Source organism: Rhea americana, unplaced genomic scaffold (assembly GCF_003343005.1).
Source record: "Rhea americana isolate MKP2758 unplaced genomic scaffold, rheAme1 scaffold_61, whole genome shotgun sequence".
NCBI classification, from domain to species: Eukaryota; Metazoa; Chordata; class Aves; order Rheiformes; family Rheidae; genus Rhea; species Rhea americana.
This window is the reverse complement of record NW_028186768.1, coordinates 214,638-229,678: the sequence shown is the minus strand read 5'-3', so window position 1 is coordinate 229,678 and position 15,041 is coordinate 214,638. Positions and strand designations below refer to the sequence as shown.

Sequence of the window (15,041 nt, the reverse complement as noted above, 5' to 3'; positions counted from 1 at the left end):
AAAATTATGGCTGCCCAGCATATCCTCCCTTCGTATTCTTTGGCAAAGTCTCCATGGATTATTTCACAGGGAAGCAAAGCAGTATCTGAGTAGCAGTCTGTTGGACTGAACATGCCTCTGCAGTCTCTCTCGAGAAGGCTTTCTTCCACACTAAATGGGATTAGCAAGATTATTTGAGACTACCAAGGCAAAAGCACCTCATGGGTCAGGGGAGCAGATGACCACACTGAAAGGCTCCCATGCAATGCTGAGTGTTACTTTCAGCAGCTTAGTGCACCCCATGCTTGCTGGGGTAACATCTGCAACCTGTTTTGATGATGCTTTCTGTGCTTGCCTCTCCAGGGTGCTCCAGGAAGGATGGGTGTTCAAGGAGAACCAGGCTTAAAGGGTTACCAGGTAAATTTTTTGTTTTCATTCTTCAGCTTCTAGCTGCCCTCAAATACAGTCAAACTGTTACTCTAGGATGCAAAATTTCTCTTAAAATAAGGTCTGTTTCCAATCCTGTGCTGAGCTCAGTTTAGCTTTCTCTCCAGTTTTGGTTTGCATCACGAAGACGTCTCCAAACCGTTTCCTCTGCTGTGCAGTGCATGTCCCTCCAGTACTGAGATGTGCAGTGCAGGGCTCATGAGAGTTAGCAGTAAGCCAGGGAGGACCTTTAGACAAATAGTTCTTTTTTTTTCCTCACATGATGTCTGCTCTCCCCAGGGGCATGCAGGACCACCAGGGCCAGCTGGACCACCAGGGCCAAAGGGGGAGAAGGTAAGATTGCAGAGTTTAGCCTTCTCCTCTCTGGCATGCATGAGCCAGTGCTGCTGTGCTCTGAYCTCAGCACCAAAACTCAGCCCCAGGAGATTCATGTGAATGGCATTTGCACAGACCAGTCACAGGCCATGTGGACAGRAACAGTGGCATCCTGAGACAAAATCATAAGTCTGTGTTGTTGTCACTGAAAGACAATCTCAAAATAACCACCTTCACTAGAAAGAGCACTAGGTTTGCTGTGTCTTCACTTAAGTTACYGTACATGAGTTGCACTGCTGTAGCTGTGCCATGCACATCACTTGTGAGATGACATGGTATAGCCAACTTGCTGTAACGGAGGTTTAGGTGTTGTGTTACTTCAKGTTGGTCACAGACAAAGCGTGTTGGCATGGGAGTTTCTGTAGCTGAGCTGATGGACGCTGTTACGCTGCTGTAACGCGAGCACGTGTCGGAGCTCCTGTTCCTTTTCTGCTGGGAGGGTGAGCTGTGAAGTGCTTTCTCAGCCTGGTGTGCCATCCAGGCAGGGCGGGGATCCCACCTACGTGTTACCCGCTGGGGCTCTGCAAATCGGTGCCTGGACACCTGTGCCACTAGCACGTACTGACACCACGTGCCCTTGTGCCTGCAGAAGAGCCAGCCGGCAGGCGTACTGGGGACTTGKGTTTCTGCTTTACACAAATTCTGCTCAATCTCCAGGACAAAAGGAAGCAGGTCAGCAGCTTTTTGGTACCAGGTCAGAACACGCGGCACAAACTAGCTGATCTTCAGCAAGCAGATCTGTGGGCAAATCGGCTGATAGAGCTTTGTAAGCGAGGCAGGACTGGCCTCGTCTCCACTGCCCTTGCCCCATTTCTTTCGTTCCGTCCCACGTCCTCGATTGTCCACCCACGCGCCTCAGCGAGCCCCTTCCCGCAGCTCGGCTGAGTCAGAGCTGTTACTCCACAGCAGTGTTCCCCTTGCATTTTTCCCCTTTTGCTGAGTCAGCACGGTTGTAACCAGTTCAGGCTGGAGAAGTGACTCACGTTTTAATGGTTTCCTGTCGGCATAGCTTGCTGCTCTGTGCTCCGAGGACAATCCCCACTGGCTTTGGCTGTACTCACAGGGCTCCTGCAGCCAGCCGTGTGTCTTCAGTAGCAGCAATGCTTTCTTCCCCGGTATGGRAAGGGATGTGATAGCAATGGGAAGTGGATTTGGGGTCTCCATCGCATGAAAAGGCATGTGAACTCATTCCTGGTTTTTCACCACTGTCGCCACGGCTGAGCAAGCTCTTGGCATTCCCTCCACACTGGTGATCTGCACGTGGGTGGGACTGCAGACCTACCTGTGCAAGCAGGAGTTTCATTGCTTATAAATGGAGTTCTTGAGACTTGGAGAAGAGATCTCAAGGGCTCATCTTTGCCTTGGCTTTGAATGCATCTTTTCAGCTTAATGTCAGGACAGCCGATTTATGCTAGCTCTGCCTGGAGGCTCTTTGTGCAGGAGGGAATCTCAGTGCTGTAGCAGTGGGGCAGATGAACTGTTGCATTCAGCTGATATTCACGTGTGTCAGAAATTTTGCTTTGGGGATGAACAATATTTGTGTTACTTTTTCTCTCCTATTTCTTAATGCTGAAATGTGTCTATGGCACRGGAACAGCTGGTAGTGGTCCTGCTGCTTTTCATCTCCATCACTGCTATACTGAATTTCTTCTGTATTTCCAGTCTTTCTAGTGCTGTCCCATCTGCTGTCTTAGCTGCACTTCTAGCTTTTCCAGACTTCAGCAGCTCTCCTGAGGTGCTAAGTGGCAACTGTTAACCAAGCATCACCAGCTCAGATTAATAAAGTGAGAGTTCATGGCCAAGCACGTTGTTTGTTGAGAGCCTGGCCAGAGATTTCTCACARTCTCACTATGGAAATTTGAGCATCCCGGAAAAAATCTGTGAGTAGTGACTACCAAAAGCAATCAGCCATKGCCTTTAAAGCAGGAGGAATAAGAGAGGTGCAGATATTTATCTCTGTTGTTTAAACTGCAGTTGCTGCCTTTTTTAATCCCTCTTCATTCAAAATTGTCATCTTGAAAGCTCCCATTGTTTCAGTRTCAAATAGTCTGCAAGTCATTAATCTGAAGTCCTCAGTGAAACAGTCTTCTCTTCACCGGAGCTGATTTGACAGAGCTGTCTGTGCTACTCTGCTCACCTAGTTGCAACAAAAATTCCCAGCCTGTAGCTCCTGCGTTTGGTGAAGTGCAACACCAAACTGAGTCGTGAAGTCTCAGCTGTGAAGGGAGTCAGACTCAAGGAGATACAAATCCTGTTTTCCCCAGGCAATGCTCTTACTGTCTGGATTGGAAATGGCTTTGGGGATTAAGCCTGGCTAGAGCCYCTTCCATTCCTGCAGTGGTAGAAGATGTATTAGGGACGTATTCTACCAGTGAGCAGCTGCCAAGGGTTTGGACTGACAACAGTTGGGATCCACAGAAAAACGCAATCACAGGGTACCTGCAAGAGTAAAAGGCAGTGSCTGTACCTATCTAGAAGAACATTCTTCTCCAGACGGACACTAGAGGAGCACTCCCTGAGATGTAACATGGATCTTTGGTTATCAGGGAGCAGATAGCTYGGCCCAGGATGATAAAATGAATTCTGCATGTAATTATCTAAGCTGAAGCTGAGCAAAAACACCAGAGCATCTAATGCCTTCTGCTGAGAGCACTCAGGTCTGTTAATGTCCATCATTGTTCATCTTCACTGAAAGACAGGTGTGTTGACACAGTGCTGCTGGGAGACCGGCTCTGGCTGAACAAGGGAGCCCAGCATCACGTGCTGACTCACCAGCACCACTTCCTGCAGCATCCAGGTGCTCTACAAGGTCTTACATTGAAGTTCTGTCATCTGTTCTTCCTTCATACCTCCTAAGATTTGCCTGGATCCAAGACTAAAGGTAGGAAGCATCCTTCCCTYTGGATCCCTGTAACTTCAGACACACATGCAAGCATTAAAATGAAAGACTGAATCTGAAAACCGAAGAGGAAATGGAGATGGGACCATGACAGCTCTGTGATTTTTAAACACCATTATGAGTTTAGCTTTGCTGAGGAAGGAGAGTATTTAATGRTGGAGAAGGTCTTCCCTTTTCCAGAGAAGTAAGTGGAGGCATTATGGTGGAATCCAGCCCCGTTKTGCCATCCCAGCCAGCTATTCTGCTGCATTTAATACATTTACAGCTCCGCAAAGGGGCCTTGCTCAGAGCAGACGCCTGCATTTGGCAGCTGCTTAAAGCAGTCCAGATGGGATCCTTTTAAAAATTACAAACTGGTGTATCTCACTTTGGGACAGGAGCCAGCAACAACAAGCCTTCCCTTCTTCTCCATGCATTTTCCATTTGTATCCCAACATGTTTACTTTTCTGCCCTTTACTCTAACTTTTTTTTTCACTGCAACTTTCCAGAAAATTAGCACAGACCTTTCATCTCCCTCCTGAGCAGCTGAGGTATCAGGAAGTCCTGGAGGAACCCAGCCTCATAGTCCTAGAGCTGACCAGCTCTGCAGGATTTTCTTTGTCAGAAGACAGGATGAGATTGGGAGGGGAATTACACTCAAGGAGACCAAAGCTTCTCCACTCCGCTTTGTAGAAGAAGTCTGCAAGTCTCGATGCTCTTTAAAGCTCTGCAGAAGCGTGAGCTTTCTTTGTGTTCATCACACCCACGATGGAAAGGTGTTCACATCCTGTTTGAGCAGAAGCAATGAGTGGCAAGACTTCCACATATCAATATTTATGCTATGGTTTTTTTTTCTTGAGATTTGAGAAATGTGGGAGCTTTGTTTCCCTTCTATTATGCATTCTTTTGATAGTGGCTAGAAAGCAAACCAGGTGCCAGGTATTCAGCTGCAGCCTTCAACTGGCAAGTTCATTAATACTAGAGATTTGTTGGCAGAGATTGTTAGACATTATTTTTCTTTATCTCTGCTCTGCCACCCAAATCTCCCATTCACATTGCTCAGTGTAAGATTTGCAAGCAGTTCTGGCACACTTTCTTCCTATATATTTATTTTATCAAGATACTTGCCCCCAAACCCACAGAACTGTGCTGAAGTTCACCACCTAGCACATTATCTCCTAATGAAGATATAACTATCACTTGCAAGTATGTTTAAAATCCTAGCAACACTCATCCAACAAGTGTTGCAGCAGCCATGAAAGAAAATGCCATTATCATCTATTTGTAATGGAGGCATATAGATCAAGCTCTTTGCAATCTATTGAGGRTTACTGCAAGAGATTTTGCCAAACCTCAAGAAATTTTATTATACCAAGCTGTGAATGTTGATACTGGTGCCCAGCCCCAGTGAGAAGTCAGCGTGGATCAACATGTCCCCCTCAACAGTGGCACAGCTCTGATTCCAAGCAATGGGCCCAGTTCCTACAGAAAACAAGCCGTCAGCTCCACTGTCAAAGAGGATTTTCACTGCTCATCACTTGCTGCTCCGGATGTGTCATTATCAAACGTCACATGTGAAGCATCCTAAACACCTTCTCCCAGAGCCTGGATCCCTGAGGGACTACCCAAGCACCCTTACCATCAGCAGCTCCAAATTGAACAGAAAATGAGAGTGGTAGAGAGAAAATGAAAGACTTTCATCATAAGAACATCAGAAAAGGCTGATGCAGCCACTGAGAATTGCATAAATCTGCAAAAACCTTGGCTCTGCATAACTGATTTTGTAGATTTGGATGTTCAAGGCTCTAGGAGCACCCCAAGTAATCTAAACACAGCAGCTCCACAGTGCCAGAATCCCCCAGACTGTCTTTCTCCAGTAGCTGCAACATCAAAGAGGCTGGGAAACATGTTCTTCCTAAGCAGCCAGAGTGCCAGAGACTCAGTGATATGAAGCAGCCAAAAACCAGAGAAGCTGGAATGTAGCTGTCTTCTATGGGGAGCTGAGAAACCGCTGTCTCTGAGCTGGACTCCAGAGAAAATAGGACACCATGACCCCAAGTGACTTATACAACTGATTTTTTTTWAAAAAAAGAATATTTGTGCTGAGAGTCTTGAAGGATCTTTTTGTAGATGTTTTAGAGAGACCTCAGTTAAAAGTAATCTGGGTGATGTTACCTACCAGCCAAAYCATGAGCTCTGAGCTCTTGCTGGGGAGCACCCCATCCATGAGTGGAATTTCTCACGCAGTGTGTGAGAAAGGAGTGYATGAGTGTGTAAAGAACTGAGTCTTACCTGACCGATCATTAGAAGAGCCCATAGTGGTGGCACACAACCAGGGAGAGCATCAAGACCACCCTTGTTCCCTTGACAGCCCACGCAGCACTCGGTGAGGGTGGGAAAATGCTTAATTGTTGGCAATAAAATTCAGAGACGGAGAACTATTTCCCTTATTGTCTTAATTACATGCTTCTTGTTTTAGGAATTGTTGAAAATAACTCTTTGCACCTTGTTCTGTGGGGAGGGCAGTTAAACCAGGCAGGAAAAAAAAAATCAGAGAAACCAGAAAAGCACTGCAAAAAGTCAGTATACTCCGGGTTATGAAACAAAAAATTAACGCAGGCTTCCTTTAGATGAAGAACTGTTAAATTCAGCAGAGGCTTTGGTTTAGGTGCCCATGATATGAAAGGATTGGTTCAAGTCTGGACAGAAGCACCTGCCRTATATGCTGTCATCTATATTAATACTAATGTATTTTTATTTACAGGGAGAACAAGGTGATGATGGGAAGGTAGAAGGCCCACAAGGACCACCGGGAGACMGAGTAAGATATTAAATCCTTTCTCTGATCAATCCTGGCCTGACTTCTKCAGGTGTACTAGCTGAGGTGCTTCTGTACTTGTAGAACATGCAGGAGCTATGCATATTCTGTGGATGACAGGTTTTTTGCACTGACCTTGAACGTTTGCTGTGTTTTTGTAGGGTCCCATTGGTGACAGAGGTGATCGAGGGGAGCCCGGAGACCCCGGTTACCCTGTGAGTCTTTTTCCCAAGATGTGATTCAGAAAGTGATCGTCTTGGGGAAGTGCTTCCAGTCTGCATCAGACCACAGAACTTCCATCCTTTGCCCAGCCCTCACAATTTATAACCGACTGTATTCCCTTGTCCACTGCTGCACATGGTTGTATTTCAAACAAGAATGAGATATTCAGTTATCTTTACCTGAAGTGGTAAAAATTTTGCTGAAGGCAAATTGTAGRTCCTGAAGATCAGCATCTCATAATGCCATGCACCTGCTCACTAGACTGAAAGAATGAGCAGGACCATTTCATTAGAGATATTTGTAATTATCAAGGAAAAACCCTGGGAAACATGTATACAAGATAGGTCATGTCAGTGCTGGACAACATTCGAGACTAGTATGCCCATGGCTGTAGACTCAAGGCCAAACACTTTCATTAGAGGATCTCTATTAACTTAGAGTCTTGGAAGCTTCCAAAAGTCTCTTTATCAGAATTTCTCTCAAAAGCAAGACCAGAGTTATGAATKAGTCTCTTGTGCTGCTGATGTCCTCTTTGTGGAACATCTACAGCTAGTTTGTGCTGATCTGAAAAGGCTCTTGGGACTAAGCCTTATCTCCATCCAAAAGCAACTAGTCAAAGCAACTTATTACAGTAATGCACAGAACGGTCTTAATTCATTATCTTCAGATGTCTTCCTTCAGCAGTGCTGCTCTCTTTTCTGTAGGGCAGCAGTGTCCAAGCATTCATTTAGAATAACRCTGTGTGTATTTAGGGATGCATTAGAAAGCCTATCTTCTTGCTTAGACAGTGACTAGCAGTCTCTCTCAGCTGCCTCTTTCAAGAACACTGTGCTGAGTCTCAGGAGCAGAGGGAGAGGGAATGTCCGGAGTCAGAGGTGAGCCTGAGAAATGAGTAAGGCCACCTGTGTCAGGGAAGGAATTCCAAGGTAGAAATTGAGCTGTTAAGCATCCTATAGCCTACATGGAGCATTGCTTACCTGGGAGGAATTTGCCTGTATTACAGTACCCACAAGCTTCACTCTTCCYAAATTAGCAGAATGTAGCTACATGCGTCTTTCCCTATCCCATACATGTCAGCATCCGTTGTTATTCCCCATTGCCAACAAAGTATCCAAGAACAAACTAATGTTCCCTYTCTCTTTTTATTCAAGGGTCAAGAAGGGCTCGATGGAGAAAGAGGAAAACCTGGACAGCAAGGTTTACCTGTAAGAGATACTGCTTTATTGTAAGCTACTCAATGTGAGATGCATGTGAAAAAACAGGTGCAAAAGGCAAGGAAGGTAGGAAGAGCTGCAGTAGGAAATACATGCATTCTTTGTAAGGCTTCTAGGAAGAATTATAGATTTTATTTTGGGGTTTAAATCTTAGTGCTCTGTCATATAGCTTAGAAATGGGTAAAACTGCTATGTTCACCAATTGAGTTAATTTATTTGAGAGGTGGTAGCCCCTCAGAATGTCAGGGATGGAAGCAGGAGCTTTAAATTTTCTTCAGAAAAGGACCGTTAGAAACATGCAGAAAGAAGCTGAAGTGGAAGGGATCTGCAGGTGTGTCCTTACTTGCCACCTTCTCTTTGGCATTAGTCCAGAAATTGCATGTTTTGCCTCTTTGCCAATAGCAGACTCCCATGACACAAACAGACACACAAGATTGGATGACCAGAAGAACGTTTGGAGAAGCGTGTGTGTAAGGAAGAGAGCGGTTAGCAGTTCATGAAACATCCCCTGTGCCTCACTCCTCCATAGGCAGCTCTCTAGTATCTGGCCTCCAGGCTAAACCAAGAAAAGGGCTGCAGCRTGCAAAAGGGAGGTACTACAAACACCAGAGATGTATTCACTACATAAATCCCTATTTTTACATATAGCTTGTACAATACCTTTCTCAGACTAGACTCCTTCCTGTCTGCTTCTCAGCATTGTTTTCCAGGAGCAATCTGGGCTTTAGTGATGACTTCTCCAAACACAAACACTGTCCAAGCGAGGGAGTGCATCACTTCTTCAAATGACACCCTCCATAGTGCTCTCTGGAGACATTTTTCCCCAGGAGGCCTGTCTGAGCACAGCCTGTACCCCTGAATTGTTTTTGCRGAGTCAAATGTTGTCAGAGGCACAAAAAATGCTGTTCATTATACTTCATGCAAGGTACTGCCAGAAGAGAAATTCAAACAGATTTTTCTTGCTCATCTGTTCTAGGGGCATCCTGGACCACCAGGCCAGCCAGGAGCAAAGGGATCCAAAGGTGATGTGGTAGGTTTCAGCAGGGTGGATTTATGGTGTCCCAAGTTTAAAGAAAATATGTAATTAATAGGACTCTCGTGTTTTTCCCCACCGTGTGTGATTTGGCCTATGGTTTATGCCTAGAAGGACTATGGAGAACCTAGTGGGAGGGCAGTAAACATGTATTTGAGTGTCTAAGACCAATAGCTTGTTGGTTTTATGTTGCTGGAGAAAATCAAGACAATTACAGCTCCAGCATGGGTGAATCTCGGGCAGGTCCTAAGTCATTGCCTTGGGTTTTGTCTCTTTCCCATACCACTGTGTTTGCTGCCTCCAGCTGGCTTTCCTGTCTCTAAGGAGATTTGAGCCAGGCAAATGTCTCACTCCCTCATTTGAACCATATTTTTTTCTGGCTTGAAACTTTCCAAATTTGGAGTCTAGTTACCCTTACAGTTCTTATGCTTCTTGAGGATTCTGCCCCTCTTAACTTTTTGCCCTTACAGAGCAAGAAAACACATCACACACAGTTCCTTAAAGGTTTGTCCTGATACCTTCTCCTACCTCCATATTTGGCTGAAATAGCAGCTTGCTAATTATTCTCATTTGTGCAGGACTTTATTTGCTAAAACATAAGCATGTGACCTCAATACTCAACRAATTACATCTGCCAAGAGGGAGCAGGAAGGGTTTTTAATCTGACCCCACTGGCTTAATGCTAGAAGATAGTCTAACCTACAGCAGGTGTTTTTGGCAAAGAGTATCCCAGGTGATAAGATAAATTAACCCTACTCACCAGTGGATGATCCAAAACTGCCTTTGGGTCTGCTGAGTAGCAGAGGAAGCCTAGGAGTATACCCTAGGTGTATTTCTTCTGCAGTTGGCCCAGTCCTCTGCCAAACAATGCACAGAAAATGCAGTTCTTTAATTTAGAAATATATTAGTGCGTGATCTCACTAAGACAGCCCTAGTGAAGGTGATGAGGCTGAGTTTTCTGTTCATTCTGCTGAAATGAATCCTTTTTATCCCTAATAAACCGCAGGAGTGTTTCTTTTACCTCTTTATTCACAAAGCAGAGTTGCAGGTTTTAGACACAGGACACTTATCATTTCAGTTTCACTTAACTTTTCAACAAAGACGGAGTTACCTAGCAGGGAAGAGGCTCAGAGCAGCCCTTACTGAGTGCCCTGCAGAAAGTTTACTCGTTGCTCAGTTCTGTGCTGTGCTGTCAAGGAACTGAGAGAGGACACAGGTTTGAAGCATCTTGTTCTAATGTTTGCCAGTGCACTGAGTCCTTCCTCGAGTTCATCCTGCTTTATTTGTCCTCATCTGCTCTGTATTAGGAAAATGTAGGTCCTTGCCTTCTAGCTATTCATTCCTGCCCTAGAACTCGCAAGACATACGAAGAACCAGTTGTAATAAAACCAATAGCAATTCATCTCCCAGTGCTGCAGCAACTGGCTTTATAAATCTCCTTTTTATAAAACTCTTTTCAAACATTATCCAAAGCACACCCTGAAATCAGGCTTCAAAGTGGGGATGTGTTAGAACTGCTGCAATTTTAGATGTTTTTCTTTTTTTTTTTTTTTTGTTTGCAGGGTCAAAAGGGAAAGCAAGGAGCACGGGGCAGTGCAGGGAGCAGAGGCTCACCGGTAGGTAAAGATTCAATTTCTGCCTCAGCAAGTGCTGTGCAGACACCTCCATCATTAACACCTTTGTGATTTTAGGGCACCCTTGGGCTACCAGGACCTAGAGGAGTGGTGGGCAGGCAGGGTCAAGAGGGTGCCCCTGGAGTGGACGGAGTGCCTGGGAAGGATGGCGTGCCTGGGATGCTGGTGAGTTTGCAATTGTAGTTTTATAGCACCAAATGCAATAAGAGCTAGAAAAAAAAATTAACGCAGGAAAAGTGGATATAGTCCAGCTATAGATTATTTTATGTGCTATATTAATAGTATATAAAGCTATATAGCTATCCAGCTATTTTATACGTAGCCAGAGTGGATCATGTGTTGCTCTTAATACCACACATGCACATGGAGGCAGGCAGATGCCTTTGCACAGCCAAGTCTGTAAGCAAACCAATGCTTCTGGCATGACAAACAGATGCTTATGTGCACAGACCTCTCTACATGTATCTGCAAATCCACCCATGCCCAGATGTGTGCTTGCTTGTTGAGGACAGAATCACAACGCTCTCCTGTCCCTACAAAAGGAGATGTGCATAGGTGGAGAAAGTGTCTTGTTTCCCTAACCTCTCCTGTGTTTCATTTCTAGGGAGAGCAGGGAGATGATGGGGAAGAAGGTGTCACAGGGATGTCAGGCAAAAGAGGGAACCCTGGCATAGCAGGACTCCCAGGAGCACAGGGACCACCAGGATTTAAGGTGAGTTTCTGACTCCGTAAGATATTGCTCCTAGCAATTCACTCTGTGAACCTGGCTTCCTAGGGTTTTTAATCTAGAGTTTGGATTCTCCAGGGTCTAATAAAGTTTGAACGCCTGCTGCCATCTTTCACTTAGCTGGAGGCTTAACGAGTCTTTCTCATGATCCAGCCATCTACTTTCCTGAAATCTACAGCAGCTAATATCCTGAAGACATTTATTCATTTGTCGAAGTTCACAAAGTTCTGTTGTCTCCGGATACACGTACCCACACTACAAACACTCCAGCCTCATTTCAGTAGATACCCAGGAAAATAATGTGGCCTTGGAGAACTTGCAGTGGCCCTGCCTGTAGGAAGTCTGGACAGATGACTCTGTTGGGAACTTGGGAGTCCTCCAGCTGCTGCCCTGTGAGGCCTGAACTGCTGATGGGAAGTGTGCACTGCTTGTTTTTAGCATATATTTACAGGATTGCACTTGCTAGACCAGTATGGGCTTGGGCATTGCGCTGGGCATGAAGAGGCAGGGAAAACCTTCTTTAGTGACCTTGGGATTTCTTACTGGTCCTTATCCTGGTGCAGGTAGGCCATAGGATAGAAACTGGACCAACAGCAATTCAGCCATTTGTAGAAAGACAGTATGAATGAAAAGGCTCCAGCTGGGTCTGGGGAGGCTATCAGGTCTGATTTAGATTACGTCTACCATGTCACTCTTAAACTGTCACTTGCTGCCCTCCAGCTGCCTTGGGTAGAATAACAGGCTGTTACCAAAAATGACTGAAAGACCCTTGAGTAGTTGTGCCRGGGTCACACCCTTGCTGCTGGGGAGTTTGTTGCCTCTTTTCCAGAGCCTGAGCACTCACTTTTTTAGCTCCTCTATCCTGGTCTGCCCCAGATTTGTGTAGCTGGATTTGCTTTGCTCCTGGGGCTTTTGCAAGGCCAAGAGCTGTGGCACAAAGTGTGGTGCTGGGTCTCAGGCACCTCTTTGCTATCCTTCAGTTGCAGAGTTGGTGCCAGGGAAGATGTTGGCTTTGTAGCCTTTGAGTTAAGGTCCTCCAGCTGAAACCTTGGAATGTCTTCAACATTTTAGATGGATTAATCATCAATTACTATGAGAAACTGCAGGGCAGGACAGGCAGTATACAGAAGCGCAAATGGAAGTTGAAGTTCTCAGCTCCAATCAGGCAGTACAGCTCTGCTGACAGCTCCTGCTCTGCGTGGAGCACAGGAGGAGACACAGCCATACCCATCGCTGGTCTCACGATGTGCATCCCACAATAATCTGCCTTAGCAGACCTGAGGGATCTCCTGATGAAACTATGTTGTTTGTGCCTAACTGTGCCTAACTTTCCATCTATGGCTATTTCAACTRAACGTTGCTATTTTTATCCCCTGTCCTTAGGAATTACTTGGATTCTCTTATTTTTAGGGTGAAAGAGGATTGCCTGGGCAGACTGGCCAAACAGGGAAGCGAGGATCACCAGGCGGAACAGGGCTTCCAGGGAGCCCRGGTGACCCAGGACCCAAAGGACAGCCGGTTAGTGATCAACTGAAATGATCAGAGCTGCTTTTACACTGTCTTCTGTATGAAGAGGAAGCAGATCTGCAGGCCTGGATAGCAAGGTTGACCCAAGGACAGTCTCTTACCGAAGAATTCATACTTGGCTTGCCTGTCAGCATAGTTTTCTCCAGTGTGCACACTTTCCTGCTCTTCACTGCTCACTTGTGCAGGAGATGTCTATCCCATGTCCACATTCCCTGAGACAGCRCAGTCGCACTGTTCACRTCCTCATCGTTCCTGTGATAAAGCTGTGTTAAGTGCTGGTAGTTGGTCCACAGAACCRTATCAAACGGGCTCCACGATAGTGTTTTTGATGAGAAATGTTATGATAAGGACATGTGGAAGTGTTGAGAGCTGGAAGTGGACYGTGTAATCCAAACCATCCAGAAGGTGCAGAGGGGAGCTAGTTGCTCTGTTGGGACTGTACAGGAAATCTGGGAGCAGATAGATATCCTGGTGCAGTTTCTTGGGCAATGGAGCTGTGAGGTCAGAGCACAGTGGGGGAAATACTGAGAGTCTTCTGTTGAAGCAGAAGTTAAATGCCCACACCTATTCCCCAGGCAGGCTCCTAATTCTTAGTGATTTTATCTGTTTTACCAGCAGGATTGTCTRACTTAGCACTGATGTGTCACAGTTCCTCAGAGAGGCTATACTGGAAAAGCTTAAGCTATTTAGATTGGGACCTCTTTAGGTCAGGAATAGTTCTTACAGTGTGCAGAGGAGACTATAACTACTTAACTTCTTTAGAATCACTTAYTGTGATACTTGCAGAAACCCTGAAGCAGGAACCATTTTAAATCCCTTATCTGCTCTGTCTCTTCTATCTGWTCAACATCTTTGCAGCAGTGGGGTTTCCAGCCATCTGAAACATGCAGGCATGTGCAACCACTCCCTTTCCACAACAGTCTAAGCATCTCAAGAACACGACCACCAACAGAAGATGTAGTTAAGCCAAGAATATAAAACTAACATTAGGAGAAGAAAGATTAGGATTGATGTGAAGCAAAGGCCAAGGACAGCTCAGGTTATCGTTGATTGGGAGCAAGCTACCTTTCTCCCCGTTCTCCGCACACAGTACCGTGGGATGCTTCATGCGCCTGTGGGAAAGCCATCGCTGGCTTAACCCATGTGTGTGACCGATGCATCACAGGGCTCAGGGCGGTGACTAATTCACATCCCTTGGGCTCAGAGAGGTTTTGTGACCCACAGCRTGGTGGGACTCTTTGACCAGTTGTATTGACTTTGTGACATTGTGTTGCTAAAGGGCAAGGYCGCCTGCATGATGGAATACGTTTATTTCTGTAAAGGTTGTGGGTTTCTGGGCCATGTGACAGTAAGAGTGAACCCCTCATTACACTTGGGAGCTGTGGTCACAACAGGGCTAGATCTGATCTGGCTGCCTGGGGTAATGACTCCGTGAAAACACGGACCTAAATAAGTATCTTGAGTTGTGATAGATGTTTTTGACCGGCACACAGATTGTGCCCAACTACCTCAGTTAAAGGCCATTTCTATGTTTGTTTATTTTGTATCAAACTTTGAGGTGGCAGTATTCATGCAAGCTGAAAGGTACTAGCCAACAGCATAAGAAAATCATTTTTTTCTTCTGTGCACAAGTGGTAAATTCATTTGCCCAATACTGTAGTTGCTTACCCTGCAGTAAAAATATCGATCAGGTAGGCTGGGCTGAGGTGACTCTGTGATCTTAGACTTCTCTAAAACCCTTCTGACTTCTCATTCACTTTTGCCCCGGATTTCTCTAGAAGGAGGGCTTGGTTGGTTCTCCTAACACAGGAAAGACCTTAGCCCTCCATTAGTAGCATGTTTGCTTTCAAGAATCCCTAAATGGGCAATTAAATCATTTTGTATCCTTGGAAAGTTTCTTACATTCTACCGATTCCAACCAAGGCCATTCTTGCCAAGCAGTTTCTCACTACTGTGGCAGGAAAACTTCCCAACAGAGGTGTATAGATTGACTCTGGAATAGCCTTGTAATAGAGGTGGTGGAAACCCCATTTCTTGAGTCATCTACAACTGGGCTGAACGAGACATTGTAAAACATCCTGTAAAGTACAATCCAGCATAGTCACATAGTCCAGCCAAGAGGCCAAACAAGTCTTTTCCATCCCTTAAGTTCCTAAGACTGTAGATGAGTCATCCGGTGCATGTTT

General features: G+C 45.5%; 1 protein-coding gene across 5 annotated transcripts in view; it reads left to right on the top strand.

Annotated features, from left to right (window-relative positions):
- Positions 1-15,041, top strand: part of COL27A1 (collagen type XXVII alpha 1 chain) — a 165,740-nt gene that overhangs the window by 141,164 nt on the left and 9,535 nt on the right. For 4 of the 5 annotated variants that reach the window (XM_085320114.1, XM_085320115.1, XM_085320113.1 and 1 more), the window contains 10 exons: positions 343-396; positions 706-759; positions 6,445-6,501; positions 6,660-6,713; positions 7,872-7,925; positions 8,911-8,964; positions 10,530-10,583; positions 10,659-10,766; positions 11,206-11,313; positions 12,739-12,846. In XM_085320114.1, the coding sequence (XP_085176240.1) occupies positions 343-396; positions 706-759; positions 6,445-6,501; positions 6,660-6,713; positions 7,872-7,925; positions 8,911-8,964; positions 10,530-10,583; positions 10,659-10,766; positions 11,206-11,313; positions 12,739-12,846 (705 nt within the window). The remainder of the gene's footprint in view (positions 1-342; positions 397-705; positions 760-6,444; positions 6,502-6,659; positions 6,714-7,871; positions 7,926-8,910; positions 8,965-10,529; positions 10,584-10,658; positions 10,767-11,205; positions 11,314-12,738; positions 12,847-15,041) is intronic. The other variant, XM_085320117.1, reaches the window with a different exon arrangement.